Raw genomic sequence first — 14,123 nt, 5'->3', positions numbered from 1 at the left:
TTGCAATTCGGTCGTTTTTTTTATTCGCGTTTGTATTCTTTTCTTTTTGTCACGCGAAAAATCATTGACCCGATGAATACATTTTCTTTTGAACACACTCTTCCACAGCCGCCGTCGCCGCCGCCGCTACCTCCTCCAAGTCCTCCTCCGAGCCCGCCTCCGTCTCCGCCGCCGAGTCCTCCTCCGTCTCCGCCGCCATCGCCGCCTCCGAGCCCGCCTCCTTCACCGCCACCGAGCCCTCCTCCATCTCCTCCGCCGAGTCCTCCTCCATCTCCTCCGCCATCGCCTCCACCGAGCCCGCCTCCGTCTCCGCCGCCGAGTCCTCCTCCATCTCCTCCGCCATCGCCTCCACCGAGCCCGCCTCCGTCTCCGCCGCCGAGTCCTCCGCCTTCTCCTCCGCCATCGCCGCCTCCGAGCCCGCCTCCGTCTCCGCCGCCATCGCCGCCTCCGAGCCCGCCTCCTTCACCGCCACCGAGCCCTCCTCCATCTCCTCCGCCGAGTCCTCCTCCATCTCCTCCGCCGAGTCCTCCTCCTTCTCCTCCGCCATCGCCGCCGCCGAGCCCGCCTCCTTCTCCTCCGCCACCGTCGCCTCCTCCTCCATCACCACCACCGAGCCCGCCGCCGAGTCCTCCGCCGAGTCCTCCGCCTTCTCCTCCGCCATCACCGCCTCCGAGTCCTCCGCCTTCACCGCCACCGAGCCCGCCGCCATCGCCTCCTCCTTCTCCACCACCACCGTCGCCTCCTCCTCCATCACCACCACCGAGTCCTCCACCTTCTCCGCCGCCATCGCCTCCACCGAGCCCGCCTCCGTCTCCACCACCGAGCCCGCCTCCGTCTCCGCCGCCGAGTCCTCCGCCTTCTCCGCCGCCGAGCCCTCCGCCATCGCCTCCTCCTTCTCCACCACCGCCGTCGCCGCCGCCTCCGAGCCCGCCTCCTTCTCCACCACCGAGCCCTCCTCCGTCTCCTCCGCCATCGCCGCCTCCGAGCCCACCTCCTTCACCGCCACCAAGCCCCCCTCCGTCTCCACCACCGAGCCCTCCTCCGTCTCCTCCGCCATCGCCTCCTCCTTCTCCACCACCGCCGTCGCCGCCGCCTCCGAGCCCCCCTCCTTCTCCACCACCGAGCCCCCCTCCTTCTCCACCACCGAGCCCGCCTCCGTCTCCGCCGCCGAGTCCTCCTCCGTCTCCTCCGCCATCGCCGCCTCCTTCTCCTCCGCCATCGCCTCCTCCTTCTCCACCACCGCCGTCGCCGCCGCCTCCGAGCCCCCCTCCTTCTCCACCACCGAGCCCTCCTCCGTCTCCTCCGCCATCGCCGCCTCCGAGCCCACCTCCTTCACCGCCACCAAGCCCCCCTCCGTCTCCACCACCGAGCCCTCCTCCGTCTCCTCCGCCATCGCCTCCTCCTTCTCCACCACCGCCGTCGCCGCCGCCTCCGAGCCCCCCTCCTTCTCCACCACCGAGCCCTCCTCCGTCTCCTCCGCCATCGCCTCCTCCTTCTCCACCACCGCCGTCGCCGCCGCCTCCGAGCCCCCCTCCTTCTCCACCACCGAGCCCTCCTCCGTCTCCGCCGCCGAGTCCGCCTCCGTCTCCGCCGCCGAGTCCGCCTCCGTCTCCGCCTCCTTCACCACCGCCATCGCCCCCTCCGCCGGCGAATTGTTTAGCTGGTTCCGGAGAGGAGTTTTGCCCACTTCACGGGGAAATTGGAGGCAATTATTCTGACTTTACGGGAAGATGCTGCGGCAACGATTGCTGCGACATCGCTTCGGGAAATTTCGCCTGTTGCCAGACTAGTATGGGCATACGATGCGTCCCCAGTGCCGACGTGCCGACTTTGTGCCAACTTGAATACTGTTTTCTCGGCACGAACGGAGGTCCTCTTTGCGAAAACAACCAAGTGGTCGGAGTGTGTTCGGGTAACTGCGGAAACGCTTGCGATCATAGTTGTGAAGCGTGCTGCAACGAAGATTTTCCCGTGAATCACGCGTTTCAAACGTGTGAGACTTGTTTCGACGGAGGGCCCGGTGGAGCGAACGAGTGCACACGTTCTAGTTGTAATAACGGATGTCCAGGCATTCCAGCCACCCCTTGCTTATCAGCCGGGAGCGGAAACTGTTGCACGTGTCGTGGCGCCGGCGGCAACTACCCGAACTGCTTTCGCTCCAACTTCCCGTTCCCGCCGCCGCCGCCGCTGCCGCCGTTGCCACCGACCCCAACGTAACAACGGTGGTATTAATGAAAAAAAGAATTTCGACCGTCGATGAATTCAAAGATATACGTGTCGTTCAACTTGTCTTAAAATTAATAAAGTTGTCTTTAACGTGATTATTATAATACTTGAACATATACTGGTACCTTCTGCGAGATCTCGCTCGCAGAGCGTAAAATTTCACATTGCACATATATCATCACATCTCTTTAAAACTCACATTAAAACACACGTAAAACAACTGCTTCTTCCTCCTTTGCACTAAATGTGTACTCATCAGAGCAAGTATTTTGGACGTACGCGTAAGGTCTCGCTCGAGCGTAAAATGTCACTTTAAAACACATCTCTTTAAAACATCCTCATAAACACAAAGACGGTGGTCAAAAGCGCACACATAAAAATAAATGGTATCTTCGTCCCGCCACATCCTCGCGCGCATTCCGAGCATATCGTTCCCGACGAGGATGATCGACGGCGTTCGGATTAGCATAAGTAGTAGTCGTAGTAGTAGTCAGAGTAAAAGCATCCAAAAGGAGGAAAATCATCCTAAAAGCGGCGAGAAAAGGGACGTCAAAGTCCTCGTCTCCGAGGAAGAGTGCGAGATCGTAAACGTAAGTAGTATGAAGAATGCTCTCGTCTCTCTCGTTTTATTATATATTCGTTTAATGCTCGTCCTTTAACGTCGTTTTATGACATCATCGAGCGCACTAGTAAAGCGCTTAAAATTCGTATCTGTGAATATATGTTTACTTACTCTCTTACTCTCTTACTCTTACTCTCTCTCACTCTCTCAATAAAGATGGGTGGATACCGACCAGAGTTGGACATGAATGCCGCGGATGATAACGAGCCGTATACTAGTAGGAAAGCGTCGTAGATATCATCCTTGTTGTAATACCATTTTGTAACACCAAATCAGTTCCCCGTTGGGGAAATGTCTTCACTTCTCGCTCTCTCTCTTTCGAAGTGTATTGAATGCTCCCAGTTTTGTTCGTCCCACTTGTCGTCGTCGCAGGAGCAACAGTTTTGCAGCTTTCCTTCGCGTCTTGTTGCGTTTCAAACGACAGAAGTATTCATCGTAACGACGTAAACACAGACAACACCATCAGCGGGGAAAAATCAGCCTCAGAATCCTCTTTCCTGAACGGCTTAAACTTTGTCTTCAGAAAACGAGTAAACGCAGCATCATCGCGTAATACTCGTCAAAATGGAGCATTGTGGAAGTCGTCGTGGACGCGTGCTTCTTCGAGGGCCTTTGCTCGGTACGTTTGAGTCGTTTGAGCGCTTTAAAAGTCGTCTCGTTTCTCTCTTTCTCTCTCTGCTTATCTGATACTAATATGTAATACGAATACTACTACGATGAACGCAGTGTCCACGGTGACTTTAGTGGCCTCTTTAGGCGGGTTCCTCTTTGGCGCCGATATCGTGTTAGTCGCGCTGGCTTTACCGTACATGTCGCGGGGCGGTTCAGATCCGGTGGAAGGAATAAACACGTCTTTAAATCAGTCGCTCGTCGTCGGCGTCGCTAAGTTGATGGCGGTAGTCGGGGTGTTTTTTGGTCTGACTGTTGCGAATAGTTACGGAAGAATAACGGCGTTGTGGAGCGCGGCGATTGGGTACATGTTAGGACCGGCGACGTTGAGCGTCGCGGAAAATATGGGTGAGATTATGGTTGGACGAGTTTTGATCGGCGTGTCCATCGGGATGAGCGCGGTGGTCGTGCCTATGTACGTGGCGGAAATGTCCTCGAACGTAGATCGAGGGAAAAATGTGGCGACGTACGAGTTGTTATTGGCGTGCGGGACGTGTTTTGCTGCCGCGAGCGACGCGTTATTGAGGCCAGAGTGGAGGAAAATGATGCTCGTGGTGATTCCTTTCGCCGTTTTGCTGTTTCTTTTATCGATGTTTTTACTCGTCGAAAGTCCGAGGTATTTGTTGGAACAGGATAGAAAAGAGGATGCCAAAGAGGTTTTGAAACGATTATTATTGAATAAAAAAGTAAAGGATGACGACGACGAGCAATTTAATTCTTCTTTGATGAGGTCGTATAATGTTGGAGAAAGAGGAGGGTTTAGTAGTAGTAGGAATAGTCATAGTAGTAGCAACAAGGGGGTCTCGGTCTCGTCGTACGAAAGCTACGCGATGGACCAATCTATTAGCGTTCAAGAGAGGAAGGACGCAGAGCTCGAAAGGCTCGCGGAAATAGAATTGAATCAAATCGTGCGCACGTTAGATCAACAAAATTTGGGAGGAGGAGGAGGTAGAGGTCAAAGCGAAGAAGGGAACAACAACAACATGTTCGAACACGCGAAACGAATCGTCGCGAAAATCAAATCGTTGCGCTCAAACGCAAACGCCTTCGAAGCGACGAAGATTTTAATCGCGTTGGCGGCATTCAACCAATTGAGCGGTAGTACCGCCGTCATAAACTACGCGCCACGACTGTTGGCGGGTGGTCAAGGTTCGCAGTTCGATTCCGTCGCGCATTCGACGTCGTTTGCGATTTCAATCACGATTACGAAATTATTAGGGGTTGCCGTAGGCGTATACTTTGTCGATTGCCATTCAGACGACGACGAAAGAGAAGAAGAACGCACAGAAGAACCACCAGAAGGAGAGGAAGAAAACAAGAAATTCTACGGGGGACGAGTTTCTTTATTATTTTACGGCGGCATCGCCGCATCGCTCTCGCTGTTTTTCGCGGCGTTTGGCGTCGTCGGCCACGAATATCTCGTCTTGATCGGCTTGTGTTTATTCACGTTTTTCTTCAGCTGTTCCTGGGCGCCGGTGTTTTGGGTGTTGGTCTCGGAGAGTTTCGAAAACGAACACAAATCCGCGGCGATCACCGTCTGCGTCGCGAGCTTATTCTTTTTCGGCGCCGTCGCGGATTTCTATTTCTTACCTTTCATAGAATGGAACGAAGGCGTCGCTCTCACTTTCGCCGGCGCTATTCAGCTTTGGGGCGCGATCTTCGCCAAACGGAATTTGAAAGAGACGAGCGGCAAGTCCTTGAAAACGATAAGCGAAAGTTACGGATTAAGAAGCACGTGATGTATATTTATAGTTACATTTTGTTCACATAATAAGTATACTACTCTTAATCTTCAAACCCCTCTATTTCTCTCTCTCTCGCTCGCGTAACGACGACTTCGCGTACTAACTCCTCACGGTTTCCCGGTTTGTAAGGTCCGAATCATCTGTAACAACGACGACCCGATCACGACGAATATAAAAAACGCCAAAACGACAGGCCCGACTGTAAATTTCTCCTTATCTTTCGTCGAGGAGTTTATGTCCACCATGCCTCTTTTGTGGATGTTCGCGTTGAATTTTTTCTGCTTTGCAGCGAGCACTCGTTTCGACGCTCCAGCCTTAACATTTTTAGTCGTAGTATTCGTATGAAGAAGAAGAGACAATAAAGAATTGAGTGAATGCGTGTGTTGCGAAAGAAAAAAGATATAACGACGCTCTCATCGTCGTGTTCTTCTTTTGAATTGCGCGTGTAAACCGTCGTCGTGTGCTTTCTAAACGCATCATCATCAACTTAAGAAGGGGAAATTTCGTCTCATCTGTCTCTCCCATTCAAACCATTCAACGCGCGAAAACAAGACACAAAAACAAGAACAAAAGCAAAAACGATTTTGACACGTCGTCGCAGAACACAAATGGAAAGAGAAATAGAGAGAGAGAGAGAGAATAAAACACACGCAGCGGTGATACTACCTACCATTTTATTCGTATCTCAGAGGGGAAAATTTCTTGTGATTTTTTATGATGTGTCTGAGGAAAAAAAGAAAAAAAAACGTTCGTTTTTACATTTCTGAGAAAAACAATCGCATTGCACAGATCTCTTCTTTTTTGTGATATCATCGTAACGCGCGCGTTTGCGAAGAGAAAGAAGAGAGGAGGAGACGTCTTTCGCGTCGTCATGTCTTCTGGAGTGAGGACGAGAGCGCAGAAAAGGAGGATTGGGGAGCGAGACGTGTGGGATTTGATCGTGAAGTGCGACGATATTTGTTTCAAACACATCATTCCGAGACTGAATGAGACGGATGTGAAATTCTTGTACGGAGTGAATACAGAGACGAGAGCGTTGGTGAAGAGATCAACTCGCAAGGGGGAGTTGGAAGGGAAGTTTAAAGTCTACGAGATGTCGTCGATATCGACTTTGGAAGTAGCGTGGGAGAATAAATCGTTGTGGCCGAGTTGGTGGGACGAAATATGGTTCTGCCGTCAAGTTGCTCAAACGAATAAACTCGAATTGCTCGAGTGGATACGAGAGGAGAAAAAGTGTACGTGGAATTCAAGGACGATTAATGCGGCCGCATATCAAGGTAATCTGGAAATGGTAAAGTATTGCGTGGCAAATGAGTGTCCTATCGATGAGTGGGCGTGTGCATGGGCTGCCCAAAACGGTCAACTCGAGGTACTCAAATACTTACGCGAAGAAGCGAAAGTGCCTTGTGATGCGACTACTGCCTATCGGGCGGCTTCAAATGGCCATCTTCACATACTCGAATATCTTGTTGAGCGTAAGTTTGATAAATATGACGAATGGGCGTGTACGTTGGCGGCCAAGTTCGGCTACTTCGACTGTTTGGTGTACTTGCACGAAACCGCCAAAGCGCCGTGGGACTCTTGGGGCGTATTCTGGGCAAACAAGAACAACCACCCCGAATGTTTACAATACCTCCTCGACAACAACTGTCCTCTCCCACGCGATTGGCGATACGAGGACGGAACTTTACACAACTCATAATAAATACACACACAAAGAGAGAGAAAGAGAGAGAAAGAAAGAGAAACACAAAACCAAGCTTGCGAATAATAAAATCTGACTCAGCATTTTTTATACGTCAATAGCGGGAAAATGTAGACATCAAACAATGTCCCCCTGTACCTCTAACATCACATCTGATACGCGCTTCCTCACCTCGCGCGTACTCCTCTGACTCCTAATACCCAGTAAAGCAGCGAGAGGCTCACATGCCGCTCTTTTATGTGAACTTAAGTCTTGACGAACTTTCGCAGTTGCTTTCAGATATTTTTCTCAAACGACTGCACTTTTTCCGCCGCCACGCTGAATATCCTTCCTCCTTTCATTCGTTCCCAAAGACACCACCACCACCTAAAAGAGAGAGAGAGTTTAAAGAATAAGAGACAGAGTCTCGATTTGTGTATTTTCGAGTCTCTCTGAGCGCTTCTGAACGACTCAAAGAGGTGTAGTAAACATGGAAGCGACGAGGAAACTGATTTCCAAATCCGGCGAAGTGTTCGCCTCCCCGGTGACCTACCTCGCCTCGTACGTCATTCCGACGGAAAAGAGAACCGCGGGGGAGTTACACACGTTAAACGAGATCTTGAAATTAAGCGGAGCAGGAGGGTCGGGAGAGAAGACGAAAGGAGACGCTGCCTCGAACGAATCCAACGCGGTTTTAGGGTTACCATCCGCCTTGTTATGGTCCGGGAACGTGTTACACGCGAATACTCACGACAGAGGAAATAACCCCAATAACAGCGGAAACGAGGGTAAAGGGAACACGACTATCACGCAGACGTTGGATAGGATGTGGACGGTTCTGGACGAACACGGGAGGGCGAAAAATCTGAAAGCGTCAAAAGCGCACGTCGCGGCGGCGTTTGGCGTTCCTTTGAGAGATTTGCACTATTTGGACCCGTTGAGGCCGACGTTAACGCCTGCGAATATATTCATACGGCCGAAATGTTTGATCGTGAACTTAGAGCACATGAAGTTTATAGTCACCGCGGAAATCGCGTTGTTCTTGAACGCGGAAAGTTTGGAGGTGAAACGCTTCGTCAAATTTCTTAGGAAATATTTGAAGGAGGTGGAAATAGCGCAGACGCAAAAGAGAGAAGATTTAGTAAAAGAAGCGACTATGATGGAGACTATTATTCGAGACGAAAACGAAAACGAGACTCAAAAGCTGCAACAATCGAATAGCGCGTTAAAAAATGCACAAACGACGACCAAAATCAAAGAAGAACGCGTCTTGCACTTACCGTTTGAACTGCTCGTCTTGGAATGCGCGATGCACGAACTGGGTTTAGTATTAGACAACGAAACGATAGCTTTGGAAAGAGAAGCCGCGCCGTGCATGGAGAAGATGTTGCAGAGCGTTCAGGCGGAAGAGTTGGCGGAAGGGAGAAGGATTAAAGAAAAATTGAACGCGTTGATTTTACGATTGGAGGCGTTTACGGAAGCGTTATCTTCGATTCTGGAACACGACGAGAGTTTAGACGCGATGTGTTTGAGTAAACTGAAAGTGATGGAACTGGTGCGAGGAGACGATATTTCGACAACGGCGGCGCCTGACGACGACAATGAGAATGAATCCGCGCCGAGAATGGGGGGCGCCGCAACGACGCAAACGACGACGACGAAAAAGAGCAGTAAGAAAGCGCAATTTATCACGCGCGTGATATCAAATCCGACGGGCATGACCATGAACGAAGAAAAAGAGTACGACCCGGAAAACGAGGAAGAGTTCGAAACCATCGATTCGACGAACGAAGAGGATGGACACGAACACGAAGGTGCCGAAGCGTTATTGGAAGCCTACTTCATGCACTCCGCGGCGACGCAAAAACGCGCGCACGCGTTGAAAGATTTGTTGCAAAACACCGAAGCGGTGTCGTCGATGATTTTAGATCGACAAAGAAACGAATTGATTAAGATTGATTTGGTGGTTTCCGCGGCATTGTTTGCGTGTTCGATCGTATCTGTGGCTGGGAGTATTTTTGGTATGAATTTACAATCCAACTTGGAAACCAAATCTGGTTTTTTCGTCGGCGTGATCGTCGTAACGTCCGCGTTAGCGGCGGCGTCGTTTCTGTTTATCATTTTCTATTGCAGCAGAAAAAACTTGTTTAAATTATGATTAATAATATGGTAGAACTACTTATTATTTAGTAACTAGTACGCGCATGTAGTAGTATACATGTGCACATCTACGACGACGAACTCTTCTTCTTCTTCTTGATTCGACTAAATCTTACGCAAATAATCAATCGAACTCTGTAATCACGTCGTTCAGTTTGACCTCGAAATCAGCCATCGCCGATTGACCGACGGACTTGATTCGAGCTTCGTCGTCGTCGATTTCATCGTCCGGGGCTAATATTTTATCAATGTCTGCTTTCGTGTAACTCGTTCGCGGCGTTCGCATGGTAATCGCGGACGGCGTTAACACGAATCCAGACTCGTCTTCGTCCAAGAACGAAAACGATTCTTCTTTTTTGTTGTTGTCGTTGTTGTTGTCGTCGTTGTTGTTGTGATCCAAAAAGTCCTCCTCGAAATCTGCGCGCAAGATTTTACTCGAATACGAGTCATCCTGGAACGCGACGTACGAGCTCTTCTCCGGTATTTTTGGCGCGAGTTCTTGGTGCGTGTATCCGCCTTTCACCGCTCGGACGTAAAACGATCTCGGTTCTAAATCCGTCTTCCACGTCGGCGGTCTCGCCGTCGGGCGTTTGCCCGTCCATCTGCCGTAGTCGCACCCGTCGTCGCCGAGTTGGTACGCGGTGACGCGTTCCCACCCTCGCGCTGGGAAATAAAGTTCCGGCGTGTCTATCGCGGATTTCCAGGTTTGTCTCGCCGTCATTTGATTCTTCTTACTCTTTTTGTCTTTTGTCTTCTTCTTCTTCTTCTTTGAATTCTTGTCCTCGTTGCGATGATGCGGGTCGTTGCTGTAATCAATACCGCTGGTGTGTAAATAATACCGCGGCGAATACGACGACGATGCCAACGGACTCATATCGTCGTTATTATACGTCAACCGATCTCGCATCGGCGTCATTTGATTCTCCAAATCGTTATACGCGCTCGAACTGTTTGAAATCGCTCTGTACAAGGAGGAATTATTCACGCACGACGCCACGATGTACGATCCTCTCGCCGAAGCATCCGCGCACTCTCGAACGACTGCAGACGCAAACTCCGGCGTTAGGTAGTACAACAAACCTTCCAACATCCACACCGTCGGTCTCGTGTGGTCGAACCCTTTCTCTCTCAACTTTCGCATCCAATCGTCCTTCATGATATCCGCGAACACTTCCACCCGCTCCTCGGCCAAAATCACTCGCGGCCCGCAATGCGGCCACTCTTTTAAAAGCTCCCGTTTCCTCTTCAAAACGGACTCGTGATCGATTTCAAACACCGTCTTGATTAACCCGTGCGGATTTTCCATCCGATAACTCCTCGTATCCATCCCGCTTCCGAGTAAAACGATTTGCCAGTTCACGTGCGTCGGGTTTTCGTACATCGCCATCCGTATCGTCTCGTCGAAGAACTTGGTCCTTATGGCAATCCGTCCGTTATCTCCGATCGGGAGTTTTAGTTTCGCCTTCGCGTACGCCGCTTTGCCTACAAAACGTGCGTCAGAGACGACCGTCGCCGAAGCGAGAACGAGAGCGTAAAAGAGAACGCATCTGGTGAGTAAAAAATGTCGCACTAAACTCGTCGAAGCGCAATGTAAAACGAAAACGCGACGATGCACACGACTCTAAACGCAGAGTTCAAGACGAGAGAGAAACCAAAGCTTTCGCGTTCACATTCATTAACGCGTTCGTTACGTATTGCGTACCTGCCAGTGTCTTGGCGAATTTATCCTTCACCAACGCTTTCCTCCCTCGTCGGTATTCCATCGCTCTCAGCGCCGCGATAGAATCCGCGGAGTGTTTCACGAGACGCATTTCTTCCTCCTCCTCGTCGTCGCTCTCTTCTTGATGCGTTCTTGGTGCGCTTAAAGCGTTTAAACTTCGCTTCAAAATCGAATCCAAACCATCCTCGAGCGTTTCGAACGCGTCGCGGAGGAGCGCGAAGTGCGGCGCGATCGTCCGAAATAACGCGAGTGCGGTGACGGTTCTCGCGAAAAAAGGCGACAAAGAGAGGTGTGGTGTTGTCATCGCTTTGAATTCGACTCGTGTTCTTGAATGCGCAAGCGTTTGCGAGGCGAGTCGTTTGTATGAGGCGTGGTTTTGTTGTGTCGTTTGAACGAGAGGAAGCGGTCTATTAATACGAATGTGCGTACGGAGCGGGAGTATCGTCGGTTCTTTTATGTTCATTATATATTCACACCATCAGTTACATCGAACGCTGTGATGATTTTATGTATTCTTTATGAGAAGATTCTTCTTTAGTATTATGTGCAACAGACGATGAAACTTTCGTCTCGCGTCCTCCTCTTCTTAAAAGCGTTCGTTTGTTTTCGACGTAAAACGTTTACTACGTCGTACTCCGGCGACACGCGGCGATTCGAAGAGGAGGACAAAAAGTCTTCTTTTACATTTAGTTCATGTTCACGACGATGCCGGAAATGGTTAAAACGCTCATCAAAACTTCCGGAACGTAGTGCATCGGGTACTTGACCGTGTTCCCGACATCTCCGGTTAAGTTGAACTTGGCGTTGAACGGATACAGCAACGCGCAACCGGCGGAAACGATCGCGCATAACTTGGCCGCCGCAGCTGTCGGCATTTCGCCAACCGCGTACGCGAGGCCTAACCACGCGCAGGATGAACCTCTCGCCCAGAATTTAATCATTGGCGTGCTATGAGAGAGAGAAAAGGCGCGTTATTACTATTTTCCCTCGACCGAGTGCTTCACCCCAAAAACCTACCAATCGACGAACACAAAGAAACGAATTCGAACGAGAAAAAACAACAACAACAACGTACGCCGGGGAGTCGAAGTGGTCTTCGTGCTGCGTAAAGCGCGGTTCATCGTGTGTTAGTATGTTAGTGAGAGTTAAGAGAGAGAGAGAGATGTGATGTCAGTTTTAAAGTCGACTTTTGTTGTCTACCCAATTCCCCGTCTTTTCTAACGGGGGGGAATAATCGATCGGATTTGGAATAAACAAAAGACGACAAAGAGTAGTAAAAGTATCATAAAAAAAAACGTACGATTTTCTTCGGGACCAACAAAAACTGGAGTCCGTAAACACCCATGATGCCCTGGAAAGCTTTGACGTAGTTTTCAGCGTTCATTATTGTTATTCTTTGTAGTGTGTGTATAAGTGCGTCTGTTTGTGTGCAAAAGGGCAGCTTTTTTTAGATATTTTTGTGTTTATGTGTTTAGGGTTTCAACGTTTTTATTATTTTTAATCCACGTTTTCTCTCTCTCTCTCTCTTCTCTCTCGCTTCGAAGATGAAGAACGAGAAAAGGAGAGAGAAAACCGTCTCTCGCTCAAACGTTTGGATTTGAATTTCTCTCTTTCTTTATTCTTTACATCTCGCTCTCTTTCTTACGATCTTTCTTTTTTCGCGAGAGAGAGAGAAAGAAAGAGAGAGTTTTCTTTTTACGCTTTAACAACGCTTTAACGCAACCTGTACCGTCTCAAGGAACTCCCGCTGCCTTCGTTTAACGTCCAGATTTCGTTCTCGTCCGGCGCGTCGTTTTCCAACGCCAACGCTTCGCTCGGATCGTACTCGCCTAAACCGCGAACGTTCGGGTCTCTCTTCGGATCGAAGAATTGTTGGCGAGTGTATTCGTACACGTATCGACCGTAGGATTTGAGAACGATTTTTTTACCGGACCAAGAGATGTCGCCACCAGTCGCGCCGGAACTCGTGCCGTAAAGTTTAATCGTTCGCACGAATTTTAACTCGTTCGATCCTTTCGAATTTTGCGATAACGCGTCGATCGGTTCGGAGACGTATAAAGCGCCTTTGTTGTTGCTTTTTTTGGTGACGATGAGGAATTGCGAAGTGTGTGGATCCACCAGTAAAGTTTCCGCGTCGTGCTTTTCGTTGGATGGGTATCGCAGGCGAATCTTTTCCGTGAACGGTACTTTTAAGTACTCTTTCGAAGGTGGCTTGGAGACGTTTGAATACGTCTCCGACATCTCGGATAATTTCGGCTCCGGGAAGCAATAAATAACGACTTCCCCGCGATAAGAACCGATATCTCCGGCACAAAGTTTTTGTTGGTTTGTTTTATGATCTTGCCACAGTGCCAGATCTTCCCAATCTCTGTTCCCGGCGTTCAAAATGGTCACCTCGGCGACCACGCGCGTTTTCTTCGACGACTTTGCGTCGTCGTCTTTTTCCGGGACGCGAATGGCAAACACCCTCGCCCGGTCCCCGGAATCGTTGTGCGTCCAAAACACTTTCCCCGCGGGGCTTTTGGAGTTCAGTTTCGATTTCACGAGGCCAGACGCCTCCCGGATGTTTCGATCTTCAATCGGCGAGTACTTTTGTTGCAACGCTTCAACTTTTTTTGCCTCGTCGTTTTGGAGGAAAACGAGAGAGAAAAAAAGAACCAACACTTTAAGAAACCACCAAAAAGGAACGACGACTCCTTTGAAAAACCGTTCTCGCTTGGCGTGTTTCACCGCGCGAACGAGTTCTCTCAGCTTTTCTTTTTCGTCTCCCTCTTTGTTTGTACTGTTTTTGTTGTCGCTTCTGCTGCTCTCGTTCTCGGACATCTTCGTTTGACCTCTCAACTTTATCTTCTCTGACTCGTATTTTTTTCTCTCGGAAACAACTCGATAAAAAAAAAGACCACTCGATGACGAGTTTTTTCTTCTCTCGTTCTTCTTTAAGTAAAAACAACAACAACAACGACGACTCAAAAGAAACGCTCTCGTCTCCTTCAGCGCTCCGATACGCGAAGAAGAAGAACAACACCGCGCTTCTTGTAATGAAAGCGAGAACTCGTATTTTTTGTACAATTATTTCCCAACAAAAAATAAGGAAAGACAAGAAACGAAAAAACGTTTTATTTACTCTTATAAGTATTCTTACAGAGTCTATAGCACTCAATACCTCCGTAAAAAGAGACATCAAAAGCATCTCCTCTCATCAGAGCGACGCGCAACGCGACAACAACAACTCCGAAGATAAAACTTTTCGCGGGGCGAATTGATCATCGCGCGTACTCGAAGTTACCTGCGCCTGTA

At 49.7% G+C, this 14,123-nt stretch overlaps 8 protein-coding genes across 8 annotated transcripts; 4 read left to right on the top strand and 4 right to left on the bottom strand.

Moving 5' to 3' along the window:
- Positions 1–61: 61 nt before the first annotated feature.
- On the bottom strand, positions 62–1,633 carry Bathy14g00480 (unknown protein; the record flags this gene model as incomplete). Its single annotated transcript, XM_007509020.1, has 1 exon — positions 62–1,633. The coding sequence occupies one exon, from the start codon at positions 1,631–1,633 to the stop codon at positions 62–64; it is 1,572 nt and encodes a 523-aa protein (XP_007509082.1).
- A 158-nt stretch (positions 1,634–1,791) lies between these two features.
- Positions 1,792–2,217, top strand: Bathy14g00470 (unknown protein; the record flags this gene model as incomplete). The annotated part of the gene is made up of 1 exon (XM_007509221.1): positions 1,792–2,217. One exon carries the CDS (start codon positions 1,792–1,794, stop codon positions 2,215–2,217), a length of 426 nt encoding a protein of 141 aa, XP_007509283.1.
- A 1,347-nt stretch (positions 2,218–3,564) lies between these two features.
- Bathy14g00460 (sugar transporter) lies at positions 3,565–5,256 on the top strand (the record flags this gene model as incomplete). Its single annotated transcript, XM_007509073.1, has 1 exon — positions 3,565–5,256. The coding sequence occupies one exon, from the start codon at positions 3,565–3,567 to the stop codon at positions 5,254–5,256; it is 1,692 nt and encodes a 563-aa protein (XP_007509135.1).
- Positions 5,257–6,133: 877 nt separating this feature from the next.
- Bathy14g00450 (predicted protein) lies at positions 6,134–6,964 on the top strand (the record flags this gene model as incomplete). Its single annotated transcript, XM_007509060.1, has 1 exon — positions 6,134–6,964. The coding sequence occupies one exon, from the start codon at positions 6,134–6,136 to the stop codon at positions 6,962–6,964; it is 831 nt and encodes a 276-aa protein (XP_007509122.1).
- A 472-nt stretch (positions 6,965–7,436) lies between these two features.
- On the top strand, positions 7,437–9,104 carry Bathy14g00440 (CorA metal ion transporter family; the record flags this gene model as incomplete). Its single annotated transcript, XM_007509177.1, has 1 exon — positions 7,437–9,104. The coding sequence occupies one exon, from the start codon at positions 7,437–7,439 to the stop codon at positions 9,102–9,104; it is 1,668 nt and encodes a 555-aa protein (XP_007509239.1).
- Positions 9,105–9,230: 126 nt separating this feature from the next.
- Bathy14g00430 (methyltransferase) lies at positions 9,231–11,289 on the bottom strand (the record flags this gene model as incomplete). Its single annotated transcript, XM_007509127.1, has 2 exons — positions 9,231–10,588; positions 10,809–11,289. 2 exons carry the CDS (start codon positions 11,287–11,289, stop codon positions 9,231–9,233), a joined length of 1,839 nt encoding a protein of 612 aa, XP_007509189.1.
- Positions 11,290–11,512: 223 nt separating this feature from the next.
- Positions 11,513–11,767, bottom strand: Bathy14g00420 (predicted protein; the record flags this gene model as incomplete). Its single annotated transcript, XM_007509196.1, has 1 exon — positions 11,513–11,767. One exon carries the CDS (start codon positions 11,765–11,767, stop codon positions 11,513–11,515), a length of 255 nt encoding a protein of 84 aa, XP_007509258.1.
- Positions 11,768–12,539: 772 nt separating this feature from the next.
- Bathy14g00410 (PE-PGRS family protein) lies at positions 12,540–13,649 on the bottom strand (the record flags this gene model as incomplete). The annotated part of the gene is made up of 1 exon (XM_007509135.1): positions 12,540–13,649. One exon carries the CDS (start codon positions 13,647–13,649, stop codon positions 12,540–12,542), a length of 1,110 nt encoding a protein of 369 aa, XP_007509197.1.
- Between the last annotated feature and the right edge of the window lie 474 nt (positions 13,650–14,123).

The sequence above is a fragment of the Bathycoccus prasinos genome, assembly GCF_002220235.1.
Source record: "Bathycoccus prasinos genomic : Chromosome_14".
Lineage (NCBI taxonomy): Eukaryota > Viridiplantae > Chlorophyta > Mamiellophyceae > Mamiellales > Bathycoccaceae > Bathycoccus > Bathycoccus prasinos.
This window is presented reverse-complemented; position numbering and strand designations above follow the sequence as displayed.